This window comes from Aphis gossypii, chromosome 3 (assembly GCF_020184175.1).
Source record: "Aphis gossypii isolate Hap1 chromosome 3, ASM2018417v2, whole genome shotgun sequence".
NCBI classification, from domain to species: domain Eukaryota; kingdom Metazoa; phylum Arthropoda; class Insecta; order Hemiptera; family Aphididae; genus Aphis; species Aphis gossypii.
Window position 1 is genome coordinate 27,789,920 of NC_065532.1, and position 26,037 is coordinate 27,815,956.

The 26,037-nt window shown below is 29.7% G+C and overlaps 4 protein-coding genes across 6 annotated transcripts; 1 reads left to right on the forward strand and 3 right to left on the reverse strand.

Moving 5' to 3' along the window:
• Positions 1 to 298: 298 nt before the first annotated feature.
• Positions 299 to 4,040, reverse strand: LOC114128035 (uncharacterized). Its single transcript, XM_027992446.2, has one exon. It carries the CDS (start codon positions 3,509 to 3,511, stop codon positions 1,811 to 1,813), a length of 1,701 nt encoding a protein of 566 aa, XP_027848247.2. The 5' UTR covers positions 3,512 to 4,040; the 3' UTR covers positions 299 to 1,810.
• A 555-nt stretch (positions 4,041 to 4,595) lies between these two features.
• On the reverse strand, positions 4,596 to 10,636 carry LOC114128030 (two pore calcium channel protein 1-like). 3 transcript variants are annotated; one of them, XM_027992435.2, is made up of 14 exons: positions 10,510 to 10,636; positions 10,025 to 10,199; positions 9,774 to 9,958; positions 9,546 to 9,710; positions 9,360 to 9,485; positions 8,929 to 9,245; positions 8,769 to 8,868; positions 8,514 to 8,694; positions 8,231 to 8,449; positions 8,038 to 8,157; positions 7,618 to 7,957; positions 7,241 to 7,533; positions 7,060 to 7,169; positions 4,596 to 6,995 (listed from the first exon to the last, which is right to left on the reverse strand). In XM_027992435.2, exons 2-14 carry the CDS (start codon positions 10,086 to 10,088, stop codon positions 6,876 to 6,878), a joined length of 2,340 nt encoding a protein of 779 aa, XP_027848236.1. In that variant the 5' UTR covers positions 10,089 to 10,199; positions 10,510 to 10,636; the 3' UTR covers positions 4,596 to 6,875. The 3 variants fall into 3 exon arrangements, with proteins under 3 accessions (XP_027848236.1, XP_050059114.1, XP_027848237.1); XM_050203157.1 differs by lacking the exon at positions 10,510 to 10,636 and adding an exon at positions 10,263 to 10,501; XM_027992436.2 differs by lacking the exon at positions 10,510 to 10,636 and having other exon boundaries at positions 10,025 to 10,501.
• Positions 10,637 to 11,825: 1,189 nt separating this feature from the next.
• Positions 11,826 to 14,560, forward strand: LOC114128031 (60S ribosomal protein L6). The gene is given in 5 exon segments (XM_027992437.2): positions 11,826 to 11,867; positions 11,870 to 12,103; positions 12,176 to 12,282; positions 13,891 to 14,242; positions 14,322 to 14,560. Coding segments are annotated over 5 exon segments (897 nt in total). The 3' UTR covers positions 14,484 to 14,560.
• A 1,625-nt stretch (positions 14,561 to 16,185) lies between these two features.
• LOC114128038 (cilia- and flagella-associated protein 45-like) lies at positions 16,186 to 25,738 on the reverse strand. Its single transcript, XM_027992449.2, has 8 exons — positions 24,890 to 25,738; positions 22,628 to 22,788; positions 21,449 to 21,638; positions 20,332 to 20,505; positions 19,125 to 19,298; positions 16,958 to 17,173; positions 16,425 to 16,594; positions 16,186 to 16,334 (listed from the first exon to the last, which is right to left on the reverse strand). The coding sequence occupies exons 1-8, from the start codon at positions 25,301 to 25,303 to the stop codon at positions 16,271 to 16,273; spliced, it is 1,563 nt and encodes a 520-aa protein (XP_027848250.1). The 5' UTR covers positions 25,304 to 25,738; the 3' UTR covers positions 16,186 to 16,270.
• Between the last annotated feature and the right edge of the window lie 299 nt (positions 25,739 to 26,037).

Consider the following 26,037-nt stretch of genomic DNA (forward strand, 5'->3'; position numbering starts at 1 on the left):
TTGTTTAGTTTTGTACTCTTTTGTTTTAGTGTTAATCACGAGTCATGACTCATGATCTGAGTGCGTATAATTTTCATTCGATTTAATTAATTTATATTTAAAATGCCAAAAATACTATAAAAATGAATCATATAATTCTAATTTTATGTAAAAATTTATAAAAAACTTTTTAATAGGTAATTGATTTTTTTTTTTTTGGCATCTTTTTTATTTTATTGGGTATATTCCTATAGTGCATATTTCAGAGGTTTTTAGAGCATAAAAATCAGAGCCCTAGTAATAAGTAGTAAACATTGAGAAATATTTAATATTTTTATTATAATATTTATTAAATATATTCATAACAAGTATATTAAATTATAATGTACATACAACCGTCACTGATGAATGATATCAGTTTCAAATGGTATTATAGGTATACATAAAAATCAAATCAAAAATATAGTAGGTATTAGTTAACAGTAAATTTATTACTTTAAAATAAGGGATACATTTCATGTACTTATATTTTAATATTTACAGCGTGTAAATTTACATCCTAAGGACTAACAAGTTTCATCTAAATTTGGTAGGTAGGTATATTGCATCCGTAATAGGTACTTATAAAATAGCGAACGGTGTCACTGGATTCCTATACCGTAGAATTTATCAATGGATTAGTCCAAGATTAGATTCATATGGAACTGGTGCAATATAATTGCGAACGTTTTACTTTTTTTTGTAATACAATTGTAAATTAATGTCGCCTACCTACCAAAGAATTTTTTTAACCGAAAAACGAATAGGATTACAAAGTTTTTTCTGGGCTACTTTGCCAAGTTTATATTTTTATAAATATGTAAAATTATATTATAATATGATTATACATTTCTGAATTTTAATTTTTTGGAGTTTTTATTAAAAATACATTCATCACTTCGTTTCGAATCTAAAATATTCTTGGTATAAATACTAATGTGTTACATAATGAATATAGCTGAAAAAAAATATATTACAAAATTATAGTTTTTAAAATTTTTTTTCTAAATTTTTTTCTTGGTGTGAATTTCTTGTTTTTTTGTAAGTATAAAATTATGTATTATATAATATGATTGTAATTTTTAACTGTTGATACTTGCTTAAATTATGATAGCAAGTTTAAACGCCTACTTTTTTGGAAAATATAGATAATAAGAACATCTTCAGAATTAATAATATTAGCGAGTACCTTTCAATGTGAATTAATGTCAGATTATAAAATCTATTTATCGGATGTAAAAACAAATAATAGAAAAATGTTTCAATTCTCATACATGGACGTATAATAAAATAGTACGTTTTTACACGGGGGTTTTAACAGAATTTCGAGGAAACTATAGCCTCCTCAGTCTCTCCATTTTACGCCTATGTCCAACATTATGGCTCAGTACCTGTCATGTAGGTATGATGATACTTTGTTATGTTTTTAAGATAAATATTTTTAGACTATATAGTAAATAGGTAAACAACGACTATGAAATCTCCATGTATGTTAGTATGATAAATACGTAGTCCTTCAGGTAGGACATTCCTTTTTGAACATGGTGTAATTATCGTGGTGAAAAGTACATAGACAATGATGACCACACAAATATAAAGGTATTGCTATATATACAACTTATTCCTAAATTTAAAGAATAGGTATTATTATTTATTGACTTAATTAAGAAAATAAATAGTATGTTTCAAATAAATATTATATATTCGAGGGAGGCATCTTGGCAATTTTATTACACGACACAAGTTCGTGTGTGTATGTATATATGACCCAAGTATATATACGTGGAGCTACCTACTCGAGTCTACGCTTCGCGACGTCCGGGCTCTCGATGTCGGTCGTCGCCAACCGTTTGATGCTGTTGTCGCTGTTGAGTTTTTTGCCGTTGAACGGTTCAGTGTTGAAATATTCCTTTTCGAACGAGAACAGGAAATAAGTGTCCGACGCCGGCACGGTCACTTTGAACCGGTCCGAAAACGGTCTGCCGGGCAACGGCGCCTGGTAGTCCGTGATCAGAGTGCTGACGGGCGAGCTCGGCGACGAATCCTTCCACGCCCGCAGCGAGACCACGTGACCACCACCGTCGGCGTGGACGTAGGCCAGTGCGTACGAAGCCTTATTGCCGGGAGCGATGACCGAGTCCAAGTGCTTAAACAAAGCGGTGCGGTCGGCGAACTGACGGAAAGTGGTGCCCGACAGTCCGATCCGCTTGAACACGTCCACCATGGTGGCCACGGACGCGACGTTCCAGACGCTCATGGGCTCGATGCGGTAGGCGGTCGTTAGCGTGCTCACGGAGCACCCCTTGAAAGCGGCTGCCGTGCAGAAGTAGCAGTTGGTCGTGCCGCCCACGTCGTTGATGACGCGGAAGTCCACTTGACGGACCCGGTCCAGGTACTTGGCGTCTAGGCCGGTTAACGGCGTAAACCACCGCAGGCCATCGCCGCCGCCGGCCAGACGGGACACTTCCAGCACCGTCTTGTCGAACTGGGCCGGATGCAGGTTCCGTTCCACTATGGGACTGTCCAAGTCGACCGCGACCGACATGAATGGTCTGTCGCCGGGCTTGGGTCGCAGCGCTTCGTACTCGACCGCGTCGTCCAGGACTTTCACCGGCCGGTCTACCTCCAGATCGAACTTGTTCACCTCCATGCCGTCTTTGATCATCACAACGTTGGGGTGCAACTCTACGCCGTCCCTGACGATGGTAGTCACGCCGTCCCTGACGATGGGAGTCCGGCCCGACTGTGTTCGGCTGCCCTCTCCGGCACCAAACGTGAGGGGTTTTGACTGATCGACAGTAGCCGTCCGTGGTGGCTTATTCGGTTTCGTCACAGCTGACGGTTTTCCGCCAACGCCACTGCTTTTTTTTGCTGTCATGCCGCCTGCCACGTCTGCGCCCATTCCCGCGATCATGTCAAAGTGTTCACCGACCGACTTCTTGTCGATATTAATCAAGTAATCGACCATGCCGTACGGCTTGATTTGTGGGTGGTCGTCGTTACCGGCCGCGACCGCCGTATCGATGTTCGTTATCACTATGTCCGTGGCCAGGCCACCAGCTACTGCGCCCGCCGGTCCGCCCAGCACGCCACCGATAACGGCACCGGTGGTGCTGGTCGCGCCCTTTATGATGTCCAGTCCGCGTTCCTTGTCGCCGGCCAACATGTGTATGCCGCCCTTGATGTGGCCGACCACCGGCGTACCGTCTACCAGCGTCTCGGCGTTTTTCAAAAAGTGCATCTGCGTGCTCCGGGCCGCCTGCTGGTCACCGGTGGCCGCCTCCACGGCCGACTTGATCTGCGACACCACCGGCATCTGGTTGGCGAAGTTGATTTGCGTCTGCCGCGCCGCCTCCGAGTTGCCGGAGATCGCCTGCACGGCCGACTTCAGTTGCGACACCACCGGAATGGTGTCCCAGAAACTGGCGTCCGCCGCTGACGACACCAGTAGGAGCAGGACCGCGCTCAGACACGCTCTCGTCGACCATCTCATCGTGGCGTCGCGTCCTCCAGGTGTACGAATTATGTTCCGATATCGTAGCTAAGTCTAAACTTTATATCGGAAACGCGACCGTACGACTTATATATATGCATACGACACTTGTGGTCGGTAAAAGACTATCCGCCGCAACTAACCAACACACTGCAGGTGAGTGGCAGTGAATCGCTTTATATAGGGAAATAAATAATTATGTACCTATCTATCGCTAAAGGCTAAATGTCATGATATTATTATATGCAGTGACGCAGTAGGAAATAATTTATGCAATGGGAATTCAACATATTGTAACTTATATTCGTTTATGCGTTGTTCACAGACGGATCAGTGGTTAATCCAATTAACTTAAATTTACTTACAATGAACGAATGAATGTTTTATATGTTAGTGAAATATTTATCTATGTTTAAAATCAAAGAGTAAAGGTGGTTACGCGATGTACCTAATTACAGTATACAAATGATGCCATTATGGGATTATGTGTATGCGACGGAGTGCAAGTCATCTCATACTACCTCTACAGTTCAGTGGCCTAGCCAGGAATTACCCAAGGGGGGGGGGGGTTATTTTTTTACACATCACTAAAATATTATATTGTCCCGGTATGGAAAAACTATAAATGCTTCACCGAATTGTACGCTAATTGAATAATACATTTTTGATTAGCCGAATTATGATACCCAATTGTGAATGTAATTATTTTTGCTAATTATTGTACACAGTTGTCAGTTACAGACTTATTGACTTATTTTTTTATCATCAAAAAAATGTATGTTTTACCAATAACTGTTGTCATACAAATTTTGTCCTGGATGCCGAGTTAAAAGAAAATTACTATTCGTAAAAAAATACAAAATTGTCATAATGGATATAATGTATTATTTAAAATTCACGAGCTTGTGGAGTGGAGGAGGTTAGAGTGTTAAGCATGTAGCATGTAGCACACTTTAAGGATGGCACTGGTCAGATAGCATTAATATCAGTATTTATGCAACATAACTCATTAAAATTGAGTAATTGAAAGAAATGGATGTTTTATATGTATGATAACAAAAATAATAATAGTTGTAATAAATAATAATATGTTATGTATATAATTTATTAATCACAAATTGTAACAAACAAAATAAAAATAAAGTAAGTCAACAACCACAATAATACTTCTACATACAGTCAAAATTAAAAATTATTCATTAGTCATTATTACTAATTGCTATTGAAACAGTAACTGAATAAAATAAATTATATTTTAGTTAAATACAACACTTAAAATGTGTTTATGTAAGTTATCTTTTCAGGTACTCTTAAAATTGGATATTATACATGCCATTAAAAAGTATATTAAAATTAAATATTTATATTAAACACATGTATTAATTATACTTGGAACAGTTAGAGCTACTAAAATAGTGACAACTATGTTTTATGGTTATGAATTAAAAATTATTTCAAAATAATAGTGGTGAACTATAATACAAATATAATTTTATTATATGATATTTATCAAATTAATATTTATAATATTTTGCATTATAAGTTTCAGTGGTTTTTGAAAAATACTCAAGTCAATACTAATAAATAGATTCAATTTTTAAAATTTTTAGGAACTTGTGTAAAATCATTCTATTCGAGAAATTGTAAGGAAGACTCAACAATTTTAGACTGCACTGTCATACATAAATATATGTATAGTAATAATTAATAATACTATGTGATCACAGCAACAATATATATTTGCGAAAAGATCAAATACTTGATGGGTAAAATCTATTTTGTTTAGTTTATGTTATAATTAAACTTAAGTATAATATATATATATATATATAATGATAACATATGCTTATAGCTATTTTTAGCTTATGTGATGTAGAAACTTAAGAAAGTATCAATGATTATGGCCATGTATTGTGAAACTACACAAATATTTTGATAAAGGCCTAAGACAATAGTATTTGATAAGTGAGAGATAATATTTGTATAATAAAATAATTCAGATATAATTTAACAAAATAAAACACAGTTAATCATGCTATTTAAATATTATATAATAATTTATATTGTTATTACGAGTTATGTGTTACTAGCTAAACTAATCTAATAATGCAATAATGTTTGGTTAAAAAAATTATTTACAGGGTGCTCTCTGTGTTAGTCATCCTATAATATACTTGCCCACCTCCTGTTTAAAATTTAAACCATGATGAAAAAAAAGTAATTCAATTTTTAAAATGTTAATCTTAGATTTAAAAAAACACATTTTAAGTTATAACAATCATGGCTTTCCAATACATTAGTCATTTTTCAAAAATATTAACTAGAAATAAAGTTAAAATTTAAAAAAAAAAACATTAAAATTGTTACATACTCTGTATATGCTGTAGATGATATTAAACATTAGTCATTATACATTGGAAGAGTTATAATAATAGTGCATAAAGTATTAAATATTTAATAACATATTTTCTTCATTTTTCATAATACATAATAAATTATTAACAAAGTTTTTTTACTGTTATACTCATTGTTACATTTTCTTATAAATGTAGTAATATTATTAAAAATTAAATCCATAAGCCCAAAGTAAAAGAGTTAATGGGGTAAATCACACATAAAAAAATTGAATTCTAATTAAGTTTACAGTATAGTTCCATTGAGAATTTTCAAATTTATTCATCAACCCATGAGTTTAGGTGTTTAACATTAAAGATCTAAAATCTTTTTAAGTAATTAGATAAATATTATTTCACAGATATAATTGTCTATCAACTTAAAATTTATATTGAATAATACTAGGTATATTTAATAGACAATATTAAATGTAATAAAATGTTAATCACAGAAAAAATATTTGATTCATAACAGAAATAAATAATATTAATAAAAATAAAACAATAATAATAAATTAAATTAAAAAAAATAGTAACAGAATACTTGATCAGTTTTGTTCGGAATAATACTATAATCACAGGCTAAATTTTTTAATACTGTATAATATAATAGTTTTGTCCGTAACTCATTGAACGGCACTCTTAAATGCCAACCAATTTCTTCAATAAAGCTCTTAAGTACTTAGTGAACTTATAAGATAAGTGTCGTAAGTATATGATATTAAATTGACATACAATCAAAGCGTGATTTGAAAAAATTAATTTTCATAGAACTTAAAAAAAAATAAGTTTCAATTGTTAAATAAGTTTAAAATGAAAAAAATCATTAGCATACATTAATAAATTGTTAAATAAAATTATTAATTATTCTTGCCTTTTACGAATTGTATGACAAAGGGGAATAAGTAAACTACCTTTAAATTGACCCCATCAATTAAATTCGTTTTTTCATCGTTTAGAAACTTGTTTGTTTATAGACGTTTATCAATAGCAGCAGCTTCTTGCATCCATTGTTCAATTTCATGTCTATACATTCGCCGCTGTAATACTTGACGATTTCTTGGTCGACTTCCGAGAAATGATATTTTACCCTAAACATTTTAAAATTATAAATACATACTACTACATACAATTAGTATTTGTGTTAATACTTACAACTCCAACAAACATGTCAGATCGGTATTTTTGCAATGCTTGGAAATCTTTTACATAATTCATAACGTCTTCCCATTTTAATTCAATTTCTTCGTGGAGCAATTTTTCCTCTATAATAAGTTTAGAAATTTAAAATTAAATGTGTATTAATAACAATATCAAAAATAAAATTAATCATTACCATCTCGTTTTGTAGTTTGCTTTTTGTATTGAATTCGGAATCTAAAAGCTTCAAGAACTGATGCAACAACAATAGTTAACACAACCATGGTGAAGAGATAAAATAATACAAAGTATGCTCGACTAGCAGCATGAACTTTTGTTGCATATCCATTCATTACAACAAACCAATTATTAACAACCGTCAATTCAAATAATGTTACAAGACTGACAGCCAAATTAGGAAAAGTGTTTAAATAATAATAACCAGATTTGTCAGGTGTGTATTTATAATATGTTTCAATGTTTGTGCCACTAAAATTAAAAAAAAAAAAAAAAAATTAATATATTTTGTAAAATTAAACATACAGTTTTTAATGAAGAAGTAATGTTTATTACTTGCAACAATTTCTCATATCATAACCAGCAAACAATTCCATTCCAATAATGGCAAAAAAGTAATACATGACAAGCATAACACATCCAGCTGACTTTATTAAAGGTGATAAAATTGCCATAGTACCAATAATGTCTCGATAACGTTTCTTCAGTTTGAACAATCGCAACAATTTAAGTGGTCTAAAAACGACTACATAGACAAAATCTGGAAATAGACGTAGCGATATTACGGCAATCAAACCTCCAAAGGTCACAACAAAGTCGTATAAATTCCAGCCAGATGAAAAATAACGTTCTAATCCCATGCCAAGTGTCTTCAATGCTACTTCTAGAGTAAAACCTACAATACAAGATTTTTTTTTTATGGTATAAAATCATAAGAATCTGAAAAAAGATTAATAATTAAACTATTTTAAATACATGCTAAAAAGAAACAAGTGTCCCATCCGGCACTAAATGCAAGTACTGAGGTTTGTAAACTAGGATAAGATTGCATTCCTCGTTCAATCATTGCAATACCATTCAAAGTTGTTAAAACGTCTGAAAATTGAAACATAATCATAAAAAGTTTAGAATTTATAAACAATATTATATATATTTAATTTTTTTTTACAAAATATATGATCAAAGTATGGCCACGAAATGATTGAATTAGCAGTTTGACAAATTCTTTGTACTGTAGGAGATGCAGTGAAGTACCAAGGTGTATCTAAAGCTTGTGGTTGCCAAGTCATCATTACAGCATCATATATCCCATAAAATTCTTCAATGGTCAATGAACCAGTTCCACTTGTGTTCAAATATCTAAACATCACTAATAAATCTCGATTGCCTGTAAATAATACAATGATGATAAGTAAAACTATAATAATTAAATGGTATTTATCTAATTTTACCCTTTTTTGGGGCATAATATCTCATAACTCCTTCAAACTGAGCAAATTCCATTTGGTTAGGATTTTCTTTAGTCAAAAGTAACTTAAATGCATTTTTACATGCTTGACGTTTGTGTAATAGTAATTTTCGGAACTTATCTCTTTCAATACTAGTGAATGTTTCATAAACTACAGCCAACATCTGAAATAAATGTATCACAATAGTTAAAATTCAACAGTTTAATATACCAATTAAAATAAATTAAAGTTATTCACCAAATTCATGAGAAGATATAACACAATGCATAAGTATGAAATAAAGAATAGAGAATACCATTTAGATTTTGAATAAGCTGGCATCATGATATCTGGAAAACTAAAATATACCATTGTGATACTTAGTTTAATTATATATTATTAAAAAAACATTACTAACTTGGCTGTAGTTAACAAAACAAACATATTGACAAAGCTGTTAAATAAAGTGTCAAAATGGTTGTGTACATCTGTAGTACTTTTGAATAAATAATACCCAAGCACAGAATATACGGTGACAAAAAAGAATATTAATAACAACATATCAAATATTGGAGGTAAAGATTGAAGTATTTGTCGAATAAATCGCCGAACACCACCCAAGTAATGAGTATCAACTAAAAAAATTGGCCGCAATGCTCTAGATACTCGGAAATGAGATGTTTGACGTATCAACACTACAAATGCTTCAACAATCATTATTGTCAATGTTATACACTAAAATATAAATAAGATAATTATAGCTAACTATTAGTTGTCATGATATAAAACAAATAGTATAAAAAATTTAACAATCTATAATCGTATACCTTTTAATATTACTGTACTTACTTTTAACATGGTTCGTTTGTGTTTCAAAATTGTTAGCCAACCCATCCATCTAAGTTTTAATGCTAAGCCAAGACCAATCACTGCCAAGGCAAATAGTTCAATAATACTGTGTAGAGCAATTGGCATCTATGGTTTAATATATCATGAGATTAGTAATAATCAATTATTTGTAGAATTATGTCTTACTTTAAATGGTGGTGTAGCTGGATCTTCGGCAAATGCTAATACAATCAAGACTAACGATGTAGCCAAATCCATCCCATAGTACCAGTCATTGTGTACCAAAAGGTAAGCTGGAAGAGCTTCAGGTTCATGTGGATGAGAATCAAATTTTTCATTATTTTCTCCTTCCTAATTAATATTAGATCATAAAATACATGAATAGTTCAAAATTCTATTATTAAAATAGTTTACTTCAAGAAATATAGATGCTTCATGGTAGTTCATCTCCCAAAATTGATTTACATCTATTCTACGATCGCCATCACTAAATATCACATCAAGGCGACCGTCAAAGTGATTTCTTAAATCTATATTTTCACCATCTTCATTTGGTATTGTTGAATCATTAATACTTAATGGAACGTCTCCATTGCGGTCTAAATATATACATATAAAATATTGGACAGAAATATATAAAATCAAAATAAATAAAAAAAACTCACTAGGTGATTGGGCATGATATGAGTTAACAATAATGTCATCTTCAAATCTTGAGTAGTCAGTCATTTTGAATGATTTTGATCAATTTATAGAACAAGATGAGAATGATTAAATAAAAACTACACGACTCTGAATAGAACTTTCCATGGTATGCACTATCTTTGAATTCATAGGTATCTGTAGAATATTTTATTTGTATCTAAGTGAACCTGACCCATTTTAAATAAGAAAATAATTTACACGACTGACGTGCTGATGAATGTAATAAGTATATTATCTAAAATTTAGATTTGCATAAATAAATAAAATTGTATGTTAATTAAGTAAAATGTTTCGGGTCCACTTAGTGTTTTTTTAATATTTTATATGCACATCATGACGTACACTACAGCATAATGACACTAACAGTAGAGTGACAAAACATTAAGTGGAAAAGTATATTCTAATACTAACAATCATTAATCAGTAAAAGTAGTAAAACACATACCAAAGATAAAACTTAACGTTTAGTATTAGGTGTTAACGTTAACACGTCGTCTTGGTTTGTTATTGTCTATTGAGAATATCAAAACAAAAAATAGTGAATGTTATTGTTAACAAATATTTTGATAAGAGTAATCATGCGTAAATAAAGAAAACAGAGTGTGCCGAGTTGAGGGTATGAGGCTACAACCAATTACCAAACGTGGATTCCATAATTTGTTATTATAATGATTATTTAAAATAAAATAATTTTAATTGAATAATTTAATTTGTTTGTAATGAAGAGAGCAGTATTTTGTCGTGTAAAGCGTTTATTTAATACAAAATAGAAGCTTTTTACTCTTGGGCGTCCAATGGTTAGCGGGAAATAACTTGTTAACCGCTGACATTGGTAACACTGTAAAAGAAATAACCTCAATACTTGTTCACTAGCCAAATAACAATTCCTAACGCTGTCTCTTTTTTACGAGTGTTCTGTTAACGTAGTGTTAAACTTCCATCAAGTTTTCGGTAAAGTAAGTACCCATTTTTATCCATTCTAATCTTTTCGATCTTATAAGTTTTGCTAATTATGATGGTTTCAATTTGCATCTATTTAAACATATTTTTGTAAAATATGACAAAAATATTTCCCCCCGAAAAATCGGCTTATGTCCAGCCGTTGTGTAGAATCCGATTCTTCGTTCTACAAAACTGTCGTATTTGTCGTTAACATTTTGTTAATATTTAATTTATGTGTGCATGTTATATGTGAATACGCCTTATACTTATATTTGTTACCATAGATTTTCACTTTTTAACTTCTTTAACATCTAAGGAAAAAGGGATTCGCCGGTATTATTGTACACATCTCGTTCTGTTCTGATTCATTGATATAGTAAAAGTCTAGTTTTGGTATTAAGTGCTTATTAAGAATAATCATCTCATAACTGAAAAAATTGTTTTTAATTATGATTGACAAATAGGTACTGGTAAATAATTCAGTTAGGTACTTATCATCACTTCTGTAGTTGTAGCAGTACCTATTGCTTTAATTGTATTTTGGTATTAAAATTTCATTAATTATTCCATAATATTTCCATCATCCTGAAGTTATTGCAAAAGTATTACCTTAAAAGGTCCTAATAATTTTTATTCAATTTTGTATTTTGTTAATTTTATCATCTGAATATATTTCAACTTGAGTAAATATTAGAAGTTTCTCTTTTATAACAAAAAGATATAAATACAGCTCTTGTTGGCCAAAATTGAATAATATTTTAATGGGTGATTTTTGTTTTTTCCAAATTTAATTTAAATGTACCTGTTAATTTTTTTTAGATGGTTAAGGCTAAGGAAGCAGTTGCTAAGCCTGCATCTTCTGATGCAAAAAAAAATTAAGACCAAGCAAAGTTAAGAGCTTGGCTAAATACGAAACCAAAAAGAAGGCTAGAGCAGCAGGTACCTTGAAGAAAAAACCTAAGCAAAATTTGTTGAGTGGTTCAGCTACATGGAAAGTGGTTTACAAGAGTGGAACATGGCGATTTGTTCACCGACCAACTGAAGCCAAGTTGATCGCTAAGGCTAAAGCGGAAGGAAAACCATTAGTTGAAACTCCGGTAAATATTTTATTTGTTAATTACTTTTAAAACTTGTGTTAAAATCTATTTCACTTTTTTGTTATTTTATAGAAAAAGAAGAAGTCTATAATTGTTAAACCAATTAAAGGCGAGAAGAATGGTGAAACTCGTGAAGTACACACTGTTAAACGCAAGGCATACTACCCAACATTGAAATCGTAATTATAAATATATTATTATCTTAAGTTAATTTTAAATTAAGTTTAATATACCAATAAGTAGGAATAATATAAGTAGAGATAAATTTTGTGAGTATTATTTTGTTGTAAGATAATTACAATCATTGTCTCGATGTCTTACACATCATATTAAGTTTTCTAACTAATGATGTACACTTTTAAGTGTTATCAAATTTTTTGCAAATGTGGTATTTCTTACAACCTACCATTTAAGAACAACATATAAATAATGGCCATAGGTGTAAGTACTGAGCTACAATTTTAACATATTGTCTTTTTAACAAAAGTAATTATGTGTAAAATCACAAAAGTGACTTAAGCATTGAGCTATAGTGTGTCTCTAGCTTAAAAATCACTGGTCATATTCTTATCATCTTAATTGCTATAATGTTATTTCCTAATTCATATCAAGGTCTTAAGTATTTATTGAACCAGAGTCGCAGGTTTTATGCTTTGAAGTATTCCTGTGCTAAAGAAAGTTCATAAATCATTTTCATTTATATTTATGCACCTTTTATATTTAAATATATATTAAATGGACACAAATAAGTGATACATTTATTTATCTTGATTTTGTAGAATTATTTAAATTTTTGAGATGTTTAGGAATATAGAGTTATTATTTTAATTAAAAAATTGAACCAGAGTCGCAGGTTATACCCACTGAAGTATTCTTGTGCTAAAGAATGTTCATAAATCATATTCATTTATATTTATGCACCTTTTATATTTAAATATATACTAAATGGACACAAATAAGTGATACATTTATTTATCTTGATTTTGTAGAATTATAAAAATTTTTGAGACATTTAGGAATATAGAGTTTTTATTCTAATTAAAAAATTGAACCAGAGTCGCAGGTTATACCCACTGAAGTATTCTTGTGCTAAAGAATGTTCATAAATCATATTCATTTATATTTATGCACCTTTTATATTTAAATATATACTAAATGGACACAAATAAGTGATACATTTATTCATTTTGATTTTGTAGATGTATTCAAATTTTTGAGACATTTAGAAATGTAGCGTTATTATTTTAATTAAAAAATTGAACCAGAGTCGCAGGTTATACGCATTGAAGTATTCCTGTGCTAAAGAAAGTTCATAAATCATTTTCATTTATATTTATGCACCATTTATATATAAATGTATACAAAATGGACACAAATAAGTGATACATTTATTAATTTTAAGATTATTGATGTATTTTACTCTTCAAGATAATTGAATAGAATTTCAGTTAAAAATTATTGAACCAGAGTCGCAGGTTATACTCAATGAAGTATTCCTGTGCTAAAGAAAGTTCATAAATCATATTCATTTATATTTATGCACCTTTTATTTATAAAATCTATACTAAATGGATACGAATAAGTGATACATTTAATCATTTTGATCTTAATTTATTACATTTTTCAAGACTGTAAAGTTGTGAGTTGTGCACATAGAGTATTCATGTAATAAAATAAAATAAATTGTAAAGTTTATTGATAATGGATGAATTGAATTTATATTCAAGTGTAATTTTTTATAATCTACTTATTGTTCTAATAGTACAAAAATATTTTAATGTTAACAGACCGAAGAAACATAGGTCTCGTGGTTTGTTCAAGAACCATAAGCGCAATACCCGCTCATCATTGACCCCGGGAACAATTGTTATTTTGTTGACTGGTGTTCACAAGGGTAAACGTGCAGTCTTGTTGAAAACACTTGATACTGGTTTACTTTTGATCACTGGACCATTTATTTTAAATGCCATCCCAATGAGACGTGTACATCAAGGTCATGTAATTGCCACCAAGACAAAGTTGGATATTTCCAGTGTTACGATTCCTGAGGAGGTTGATGATAAGTACTTCAAGCGTACTTTATTGAAGAAAAAGCCCAAGAAGAATGATAGCAAAAGCTTATTTGTTCAAAAACCCAAGGTATTATAGTTAAACTCAATAAATTGTTATACTATTAAACTTTAATATTACTTATATGTTTTTAATTGTTTTTTTTTAGACCTACCGACCAACTGAAAAAAGGAAGTCTGATCAAAAGTTAGTAGATGCACAGGTATTGAACGTCATTAAGAAACACCAAGATAAGAAATCTCTTTTCTTGTACCTTTCATCTATGTTTGGCTTAAGGAATAATCAATACCCACACAGAATGCAATTTTAAATTTACTGTATGTATTGGTTATTTCTTTCTTTATGAATACATGAATATAATACTACTACATGTATTTTTTAAATCCATTTTTTTAGTTATTTTTGAACCCTGAACATTCCTTTCTCAGATATAAATATATCATATTTTATTTTGAAATTCATTATTAATACTTTGTAAATTTTTATATTCAAGGAAGATGTAATTATAGTTTAAGATTTTGTCTTATTTTAGGTTTATATTAATTATACTCATGGGCGTAGGTAAGGGGAGTGTTTTGGGTGTTAAACACCCCCTGAAATAAAAGAAAACAATCTTAAAATAAATAGTGTACATAAAATTGAATATATATCTAGATCAAAACTCCCTCTGAAAATATTTCCTACCTATGCCTATGATTATACCTTATTTTAATACAGTGGCCTTGCCTATAAGGTAATTGAAGTATTAACTGGTAAAACTTAAATTATTGATAAAGTCTTGAAAATAGATTTACTACACACTATGTTAAGTAGTGATAATGTGCTATAATATTGTGTAGTCATAATTCACACAATTTTGCTCTAGGAATTTGCCGACCCCATTAACTATTGACCAATTCTATTCTACTATATTGTATTATATATTTTTATTCTTTATATTATGATTAAATTTTTAACACGTTGGCTACCATGAGGGTGCTCAGGTTCTCTTACCGTTCCCGCTTTAGCGTACCAAGGCTATTTACAAGTACCACAAGTAGATAGCATATATTAATGACGATTCAACACTATTTAGTATAATTTTTATAAAAGTAGATGGCGTGAATGTTGCATCAAACACAAGATTTACTGAGAGAACCCGGAACCCTCATGGTAAAAAAGGACAGTTTTTGAAAATTAGGATTGGTATTCAACGTGTTTTAAATAATATAAATCGCGTTTAGAGCTATTTGTAATAAGTAGTTTATTAATTTACTAATATACAGTTTAAATAGATATTTAATATTAATTTATAGTTTCAGTATAATCATAATATAAAAGCCAAAGAAATGTAAAAAAAATATTAAGCTAAATAGTAATTAATTAATTCTTTTGTTGAATGTTACAGTTCAATTCGATTTTATTGTAATTTAATTTGTATACTTTATTACGTTATATAATACGAAACTTAACTAATTACTATATCAATCTAGTACATACATATCTTAATGATTCTATTTATTAATTTAGTTCTAAGAACAAATCTAAGCAGTTCCAAATTCATAAATCATAAGTAGTATTTTTTTAAAAAAAACATGCTAGTTTCAGTTAGTATTTCAAACATGTATTTCACGATCGTTTTAACACAAAAAATATTGGATATACATAGCACGTAGTTACAATGTAATAGTTAGAAACAAGTCTACCACAGTGAACATATGACATTTAAGTTTTCATAAATAGTTCTAGCGGTAAGTAACGACTATAATACATATATACCTTAATGTTATGTTAAGAATAGGTTACTGAACGTCATATTCTGTGACTATTCAAACGAAACCAATTCGTATGCCAGATTTAAAATTTACACGAGAATTCCATTAGGTTGTAGCCGAAGATCTCATCTTGAGTGTGAAATTCATCACTTACACGATTGATTCGTGCGTATCCATTGTACGCAAAATAATATGTCATACTCATGTGACTATATGAGGTGTACATTTATAATAGGTTTGTAAGTGTGAAACTTATGTACGTGTATAGATGTTTTAATATGCTGACATTTTATTTATTATGAAAACAGTTCTTCTGGAAATATTTTAGTCGTCGAAAGTCTTATTATTTGTGTAACTTGAGTTGTCTCACAATTCCTTGAACAAACTTTTCCGGTACGTTGTGCATCCTAAAATTATATTATAACCGTTTATTTATTCAAAATAACGCGGAAATGAATGCCAGCTGGTTATCAGTTATTATAATTATTATTGTTTACTTGAGCTCCTCGATTTTATTGTACATTGTGTCCCGCAACATTTTTTGCCTGGAGAGTTCTTCTTGTTTCAGCTTAATACCTTCTTGGAAAAACCTTTTTCTTTCCAGTATCTTTTCCTGTTCTTTATCGTAAATCTGTTTTAAAAGGTTTCTACGATGTGCTTCGATTTTCTACCGATAGATAAACGAATGTACATATTAAATTAAGATTAATATGAGTTATCAGTTAGAACAATCAATTGATATTCATGAATATAGATATAATATGTAGCTAAACCTAAATGTGTTTCCTCAATTATTTATGTATATATTAGTGGTGGTTGTGGGAGGTGATAAAGGATAAAAATAATTGTTGATATATAGATATTTACCTATGTATATTGTATATTTCTAAAATATGTTTGCAGAGAAAACTTATTTAACTAGTTTATTAATATTAAATAAAATACATGTTTTAAAATAGAATGTATAATTCTCCAAGTTAAATAATATTATCTCATCTAAGAATTCCCATATAATAATATTAGATATTACCATTTTATTTTTTTCATCCATTTCTTTACTCTTTTTGATATCTTCAATGTTAAGTTTAGCTATTTTTTCAGTTTCTTCCTTCTCTCTTTGAATTTCAAATGCGTACGCTCTTCTTTGGTCTTCGATCTGTTTGCGCCTTATTGCGTTTAGTTCTTCTTCTACCGCTGCTTTTTTTATGGCCTCTTCTCGTTCCTTACGCCGCCACTCACGTTCTACCTTTAATCGTAAAATATTTATACAGTCTATTATAGTCTTTAGAGTTTAGATGTATATTATATTGGCATTTTAATATAATGATAAGGATATTGAAAATAATTACATATTACCATGTAAGTACATAATTATATCACCAATATTTATGTTAATAATACGTGCAGTGTACGTATTGTATATGTATACTGTATAGTGTATACACTGGTTTATTGGTGCTCACTACTCACATTTTATTGCTTACATAGGAATTACAACAGTTGAAACTTAAATATTTTCTTTGGTTTTTGAAACAATTAGTCATGTTTTAGTCTTTGGAGTTAATGACCTATTTAGTGAGTGAATACATATTGAATTTAAATTTTAAAACAATAGTTACTTTATTTATTTATATTTTATATTACTTTTTATACTAAGATTTTGAAGCAGTTTTTCTAATCCGAAATATCTGAGCGTCGAGTAAATAACCGCAATATTTTTTGTCACTTGTCGTTTTCTACCACTCAAACCGCCTGAGATTCGACAAATTTCGGCAAACCCATTTGATGTACTCATTGTTTGCATACTATTATCATCATGGTAAGCAGTAGCGTACGTAGAGTTTGTTTATGGGGCCGGGTTGATTACCATTTATATATTATACACGTTTTACTTATGGTGGGTTAAACCATGGCTGTATGTAAGGGGGGTGATTGGGTTGTTCAAACACCCCCCGAAATTTAAGATAAACAATTTTATGATAAAAATTGTGAATTAAATTTAATGTTTATCTAGACCAAAACTCCTCCGAAAATATTTCCTGCCTACCCCCCTGGGTTAAACCCTTCCCCCATCGGTACACCACTGATGGAAAGATATTAAGATATCAACACATATTATGTATTATAACTACAACGGGCATGAACTAAATTCAGATTTTGGAGTATAATCCTGGAGAGTTCACCACGAAGAATTTTATGAGAATATTACTCTGTAATATTATTTTTATTTTTTCGTTTTAGTTATATCGCAAGTACACCGAATTATAAAAAGAATATTTTTCAGCTGAAATGTATTTACTTTTTACGGTGTAAATTTAGTTTTTTATTCAAGCGTAAACGTACGTTTTTATATTTAATTATATTATGTAATTTTGCAACTGCCAATATCTAATGGTAGATACAATTCGTAAGACCACTACAGTGTGATGTGATCACACCAAGAGGTACCACTAAATATTTCATTTTGATGGCCTTTTATAAAAATGTGGTTTTTGCTGCAGAATGAAATATAGGTAGTAGGTACTTAAATACACTTTTTCACTTATTCTCATGTACTATTATTATATCAATATTGAAACTGTTATTATTATTACATTATATTATTATTGATTATAATAAAAACAATAAATAATTAATCTTTGTACATTTATTTTTTTGCTCATCAACCTGGATGCGATCACCGGTCACTTAAAATTTCAAATGTAGCACACTTGTTTGAAAAGTTTGGCGATTCCCAAGCTGAGCTAAATTCTTTCATCGTTCTTCTTATTAAAATATAAATTCCTTCAAAATGGAGAATTTTTTTATGTTAGGTTATCTATCTACATTAATTCATAGGTGACAGGTTACTTGTAGAAATAAAGATACAGTTTTATTCATACATCTCTTTTTTTAGTTAAATTTTAATTTAAGCTTGTATACTCATATAGTAATTTATAATTATATAAATAATGCGTAGCAAAACTATAAGTTTACTTTGGGTGCCCCAATAATTTAATTATTATTGTACTAGGTTAGGTTAGGTTACTTATAACATTTTTTAGATAATTTTTTTATTATATTATGCTCAACATTTTGTTGACTTTTTTTTAATTCGAATAGAATATAGCGCTCTATTCGCTTGCGTATATTCATATAAATATACATAATGTATTAAAACAGTTTACTCTCATCATTATTGGTACTTATGTGTTTACCTGGTCTCTAACTCTGAGCGCGTTTAATTCGTCTTTGGTTGCACGCAAATCATATGTAGCTTGTTGACTTGCCTGTATCTTGGCAATGGACTTTTCCTTCAATAGTTTTTGCTTTTGTTGTTCCCGCTCGAACGCTATTTCCCTTTCGTTCTTTTTGCGCGTGTACTCTTGTATCTGTGACAGGTTAATTGGAATTGAATTTTAATCAATTAAACTTGAAATAAAATCATGTTATATTTTTATAACGGCGAAGGCTTTTGTATAGGTTTGTATGGCATGCGTAGGTACATATATACGTATTTACGAGTATATGTGAAATATATTGTGATCGAATCTATGCTATATAATATTATCTTATATATAAAATTTTAGTAGTGCTGTTTATTTTATTATTTACTATAACTGCCGCTGACTGCATCTAAAATAGCCCTAACATTTTTTAAGCATTTTTTAGATCAGGGATGGCCAACATAAATAATAAATATGTTCGCAAGCCACATGGACTAAGATCCAAAATATTTATAAATAAATTTTAGATAATTCAATAAATTTTTATAAATGCATACCAAAGAAAAATAAAATAAGTAAATTTTGGTTTTATGAATATGACGCAAACCATAAGTTGGCCACCCTGCTATATATTGTTATTATGATAGTATGTGATTTATACCACGGTCTTGAATAAGGCCGTGATTTATATTCTGTTTTAAATATTTATAGACCACGGTCTTATATAAGACCATGCTGAAGATGTACGAGCAATGAGCATAATTTTATTATTTTATATTAACAGGTTTAGTGATAAAAAAAAACTAATAATTGACGTGTAATAAATAATTCAAAGTATTTTGAAGAACATTTTAATCTAGGGGAATATTACAAAAAGAAATTGCTATGCACCGATGATTGGTATTTATCTACTATTTACATAATATATAGCTATAAATTTGTAAGGAATGTTTATTTAATTAAGCGACTATATGGAATGTTAAATACACCGTTATTTGCGTATTTATACGTTTACAGATCTCATTTCTTATTGTAAAATAGTTTCTACACTAAGGTATGTATAATATACTTAAAGTAAATACGAAAATATATACATACAACATTATGTACATTTAAATATGTAATATATATTTATGTATTAGTACCTATAGGCTATATTACAATAGTTAATTTATATGTAATAATACCTAATTGTTACCTGCAGCACTTCGATGTTATTCATCTCCTCTTCTAGCTTTTTCGAATCTCTTATCTGTGCGTTGAGCAACATGTACTCTTTGCGTAGTTGTGCCTGTTTTTCCATTCTCTTCTTATAGTTTTCAGCCTCGTCGTGCCGGATCTTATTCACCGCTTCCGCTCGAATCATCGCTTCCTGTAGACATGCATCAATAATAGCGAGTAAGTGATTTTCTCGTTAAAAACGCAATCACTAAATGCCAATTAACGTTAGGGGTTATTCAACGATTAATTAAACGATGGGCGTCCGCAGACATATTTCTAGATGGATAGGGTAAAGAAAATTTAAAAAATAAATGACGATTTTTAAAAAAAGAAGACAACTTTAATATATTATATAATATCTTAATATTTATAACGTACAGTTTTTATTATTTATATACATAAAGTTTAAATTGAACAAATAATAAATTTATTTATTTTAAAATTCTCAAAAGTATAAATATTATTTTATCACTATAACTTATAAGGTAGCACTATAGTTGTTGATTTACGTTCGTTTAGCTTTTAGCCGTCAATTGCGTTGTATCCTAAGTTGGTATAGTACTTCATGTTTAATTAGTTCGACCGTGTATCGTAAATTGTGTAGTTTAGATAAAATTACTATCTTACCTATATCTATCTAATATTTGCCTAAATGCCTAATAGTTAATGCTTATTGTGCACGTCATATACCTACGATTAGATAAGATTTTGTGCGTATCAAATTATTTTTAAAGTTTGTTACCTAAAGTGGGCACGGTAATGGTATATGTTCAAGTAAACATAAGTAAACATTTAGGGGGTGGGTCAATCATGCCCCACTATGCCCTCTTCCTCGGAATACCATTATTTATTTATTTATTATTATTTTTTTATATACTAATCAACAATTGGGGTGGTATTGAGCTCCCTCATTTCACCCCTCCTCCCCTAACCTGGTTTATTTGTGTTGAATTACAAAGTTTCATACGAGCTAGCTTTAGGATAAACCTAGGGTTTAATATTATTATACAGGTGTAGTAGGTATACATTTGTTTAAAAAAAAAATATTTCTTTTACAACCTTGATATTCGTAAATATAACTCGTCAACACATACTTCGGCCATCCTAGCTAACTCCATTTCCCTGGCAATCTCGTTTTCTTTTATTTGTTTTTCGACCTCAACTGCTTGAAATTTTTTTTTTAGCCTCTCGACTTCTGCTGCCTTTTCGAGTTCTTTAGCGGCTAGCGCCCGTTCTCGTTCCATCATTTCTTCCAACCTACGTTCTTCTTCTTTCATTTCTTTCCTATTATATATGATAACATATTGTGTTGGTAGCTTGTATAAATTTTAATTCTAACATATACTTTATCCTGCGAAACAACGTGTCGCGGGCGGACCAATGTCGGTTTTTCTATAAGTCCCCAAACGTCACCCTGCCAGGCCTGCCATAGGGGATGGGTTTCGATAGCAGGTTAATGCAGGAGGATGCATAGAATCGACGCGTTCTCTCGCTGAATAAAGTACAGTAGAATAGATTTTTCATAGATTTTTAATATATTTATAATTTACATTATTAGAAGAATGTATAAAATATTTTAAATTTAAGTTAAATGAAGTGTAAAATTATAAATAAATTGAGTTTTTACCTAATACATGTTGGTAGATAAACATTTTTTTATGTCTAGTAATATAAAAATAAATTTGGGGTTAGGATAAAAAAGAAATTAAATTTTATTGATCTTATTTTTTAACTATGTAGGATTTTATTAAAACATGTATTATAGGTATGTTAAGTTGACGGAAAAATTCAAACATTCATTTCCGTTATAATATCACCAATATTTAAGCTTAATTTGTGCTATTGAATTTGAATTTAGCGTGCCATGTATATACACTTCAGGAGGATAATATAATAACGAATAAATAATAACGGATATGTTAGAATGTTAGATAAATGTTCTAAATTTAGATTAAGTATAATTCGTTATTTTTTTTTAATTTATTCTGGTTTTTAGTAATAATAATAAACTAGTAACTAGGAAAAAGATTCGTAACAAAATTCCACGAATATATAGCACCAATACTTGGGTGGTCAATCAAGGTTTTGTAAATTATTTCAGTTTATAAAGGTTTTATAATTAAATTTATGATTTATAATTTTTTATACATTCTGTACAATAATTGCATATATAATAATTGTAAATCATAAATTAAACCAATGTATAGTAATACATTAATATATTACTATAGGTATATAATAAGTGTTTTTTTTTAGGTTTACAATTAACTTACTGAATAAGCTGCTTTTCAGCGATTTGAGCGTTTCTGATTGCATGACACTTGGTGCTTAATATAAGAGAATTGCAGTGTTTTATTTCATCTTCTTGGTCTTGCCGCAATTGTTGTGCTCTAGCTAGAAGGTAATTGGACTTTTTATTTGCTTCATCGTCCAACTGTAAAAGTCATTAATATTTTTTTGTTAATAATTAAGTAATTATTTATAATAAACGATATAGTAATACAACTAGTATCTACAGCAGAATACTATAATTATTGTAAAATAACAATATTAAAAATATATTAATTAATATAATATGTACCTATGTAATATGTTACATGTGTACGTATATTACGTTTACGTTACAAAATTGGTGGTAATTACAATAAAATGTTATATCCGATTTATCATGCTTATTTGAAACATGTGGCATTATTATTACGTCTAGATGTTAAATATTGAATTAAAACAAATTATTACAGTAAATAGGACACAGGTGATAGTGTTTGTAGATTTTATTAAGTTTTTGAAAAAAAAGTGTGTGGTGAATAAACGTTGTAGGAATTCGAAGAAAAATAACGTCCGTAATACTTTAGAAAACGGACGTAAGCAGGAATTGACAGTGATGGAAGCGTAAAAGGTAGAGTAATAGTTTCGAAACGTTATTAGAAACTGCCTTTGCTGGTCGGAATTAATGTGGTATTTATAGGATCATTTATCAAACAGTGATTTGTTAACTGGTCCCTACTATATATATTTTTAAATGATAATTTTTGTTAATAAAATAACAAGTTATTCTGTATTTTTCAACCTTATATATAAAATTATAAATATTAATAGTATACAAGTCTGAGTAAGTTTTAAATATTATTTAAGTACATTTATAGTAAATCAAATTTTTTAGTTCCTGTAGTTACAATATTATTATTTACGTATAATAGCTTTACATTTACGTTTGGTATCCAAAATATATATTATATTTTATTTTAGTATTTAATACTGTGATACGATGTGTGATAAAACGATAAAATACAATAAATTTATTGTACACTTATTTTTAAGTAGGTATACCTACTCAAAAGAAATGTATAAGTCTATTTAGTGAAAAAGTCAAAGCTCTTTTTGTTAGATGGATATGTAACATTAACGAAATTGATACTTATGTTTGTACACTTTTTATATCTGTTATCATATTATGGAGCAAAACATTTGTTTTAGTTTTAAGCTTTTAAGATGGTTTCTAGTTGCCTATTTAATTTTATAAGTATCATACTAAAAAGTCATAAATTGGAAAATCCAAAGTACTTTTCTGAAATGTTATTAAAAACATATACGATCATGCATGTATAGATTATGAAATACCTAATTAATTATAAATTTTTATTTTCTTCTTTAATACGTAATAAATATTATTATTTATTGATTATTACCAAGAACAAAATATAGGGATAGAACTGAATGTTGCACAAAAAAATATAATATTTCATAATATTATGCATATAATAGTACCTATTTATTTAAAAATAATTCAACGATCTATGTATTGAAAAAAAATGAAAAATAAATACAGTCAATGTATTGATTGTACCTACAGATGTATTTGATTTTTATGTCTTATAGCAGTGAAAATGAATTAATCTTCAATTGTGTTTCAATTGTAGGTTTCTGGTAGCAAATTGGATTTTGTTTGTTCTAGGGTTCCGTATCTCGTATCTCATTGATGTAAATGATGTAAGATATATAGTGAAGTAGGAAAAATGAAAATTGATCTGTGTAATATAATTTTCTCCAATGTCACATTAATATTGTTGATCTGCAGTTATTTGGTATCTTTAAAAATTATATCTAATATCTATACAGAGCTATTCAAAATGATTTATCTGATGTTTAATATATTGATCTCCTAAGTCACATGATTTTATTCCGTGTGCCTTCTATTTTTGTACTTAGATATATTAAAGATAGTGTGTACCACCGTTATCGAGAGCTAAAAAATTGGGGAGTCAATTACAACAGATATATGCTGGAATAATAGTATCTGGGTTAAATTTGATTATCGATTATTATAGATGTGTTAGTACGACTAACTCGACTAAGGGAAGCAACTTAAACTGATACTTAATATAAGTTATAAGTACCAGAATCTAAACCTAAGCATTACCGATAATAACCGATCTTATTGAATAATCTTGTAGTATATTGTTTATTTAAATACCATATTCTATAATGTATTAGTGTTTTATATTTATGTAATTATACTAATTTTAAGTACTAACCTGTGCAAGTTGTTTTCCTTTAGTTCTAAGTACGTCATAGCTCTGTAGTTTTTGCTTCCTGGCAGCGCTCTCACTTTCTAGCCTCTCTCTATCGGCCATTAAGTCTTCGGCTTTTTTTCGGCGATCTTCCGCGGTTACTACCACAGCTTTATTTTTTAACCGCTTAAATGTGCTTTTGTCAATTACTCGACGGTCTGGTATGGACATAAATTGTTGTTTTCCCATCTTGTTCAACTTAAATATTTGTGAACCTTGTAGCTTATCATCGTCATAGAATTGGGCTTCAAGATTTTTATCAGATATAAAATCTACTAGTTGATTATACTCAATATTGCGTTCTGAAAGAATTGAAAGACTAGATGCCGACGATGCCGTGTGGCGTTTGTTTGCATGAACATTTTTAACTGAAATCATGTTGCAACCAATTTGTTTTTGAAATGCCTATTTACAACTGTATTGGTGTATTACTATTTATTGTTCAGATTTAAAAAAAATAGCATTTTTTTGTTAATTTTGCAATTTTAACATTTAAAAATACATAGTGAATATTTTATTGCGTTATTATTCATATTATAATGAGTAAGAAAATTATCTTGTTAGAAGACTGCTGGCTTAATATAACTATTCCAATGTATAAGTTTGTTTACTCGGTCGCTAGGGTTGTTTCCTGAGAAACGCCAATTTTCAAGTTTACTGAACAAACACCGCACGTAGCATACCTATTCGATGAAAGGTTTCGATTATCATCATGTGTCCACAAATAATAATAGTAATTATTATGCAATAATTACCTTAAAAATTAAAAATACTGCAGTACGCCAGTACCTACATCCTACATTATACGTATATTCGGGTCATAATACGATAATACAAATCTATATTATACTATTATAATTGAAAAAAAAAAAAAACATTTATAACAATATATCAACAAATATATTATATATATATATAAAAAAACATAGTATACCTACAAATTATTCGACGTACATATTATATGTTTTGTCAATTCTCATATAAATACCTCTGTTATAAGTTCACGCGTTACGGGTTATTTTAGGTGTACAGACTCCTGTGTTAATTAATTTTTCATAGTTAATGTGTCCAGAAATTTAATCGTATAATATGTTAAATAACATGATCATTTT

What these genes read in the sequence shown, in the direction of transcription:
- LOC114128035 (XM_027992446.2), bottom strand. Translation starts at nt 3,511, where the DNA reads ATGAGATGGTCGACGAGAGCGTGTCTGAGCGCGGTCCTGCTCCTACTG.
- LOC114128030 (XM_027992435.2), bottom strand. Translation starts at nt 10,088, where the DNA reads ATGACTGACTACTCAAGATTTGAAGATGACATTATTGTTAACTCATAT. An exon ending in AAGCATCTATATTTCTTGAA is followed by an intron (nt 9,711 to 9,773) that starts GTAAACTATTTT and finishes AATATTAATTAG; the next exon opens with GAAGGAGAAAATAATGAAAA. An exon ending in GTTTTGTTAACTACAGCCAA is followed by an intron (nt 8,869 to 8,928) that starts GTTAGTAATGTT and finishes GGTATATTTTAG; the next exon opens with TTTTCCAGATATCATGATGC.
- LOC114128038 (XM_027992449.2), bottom strand. Translation starts at nt 25,303, where the DNA reads ATGATTTCAGTTAAAAATGTTCATGCAAACAAACGCCACACGGCATCG. An exon ending in GCTGAAAAGCAGCTTATTCA is followed by an intron (nt 21,639 to 22,627) that starts GTAAGTTAATTG and finishes CATATATAATAG; the next exon opens with GAAAGAAATGAAAGAAGAAG. An exon ending in AGTTAGCTAGGATGGCCGAA is followed by an intron (nt 20,506 to 21,448) that starts GTATGTGTTGAC and finishes GCATGTCTACAG; the next exon opens with GAAGCGATGATTCGAGCGGA.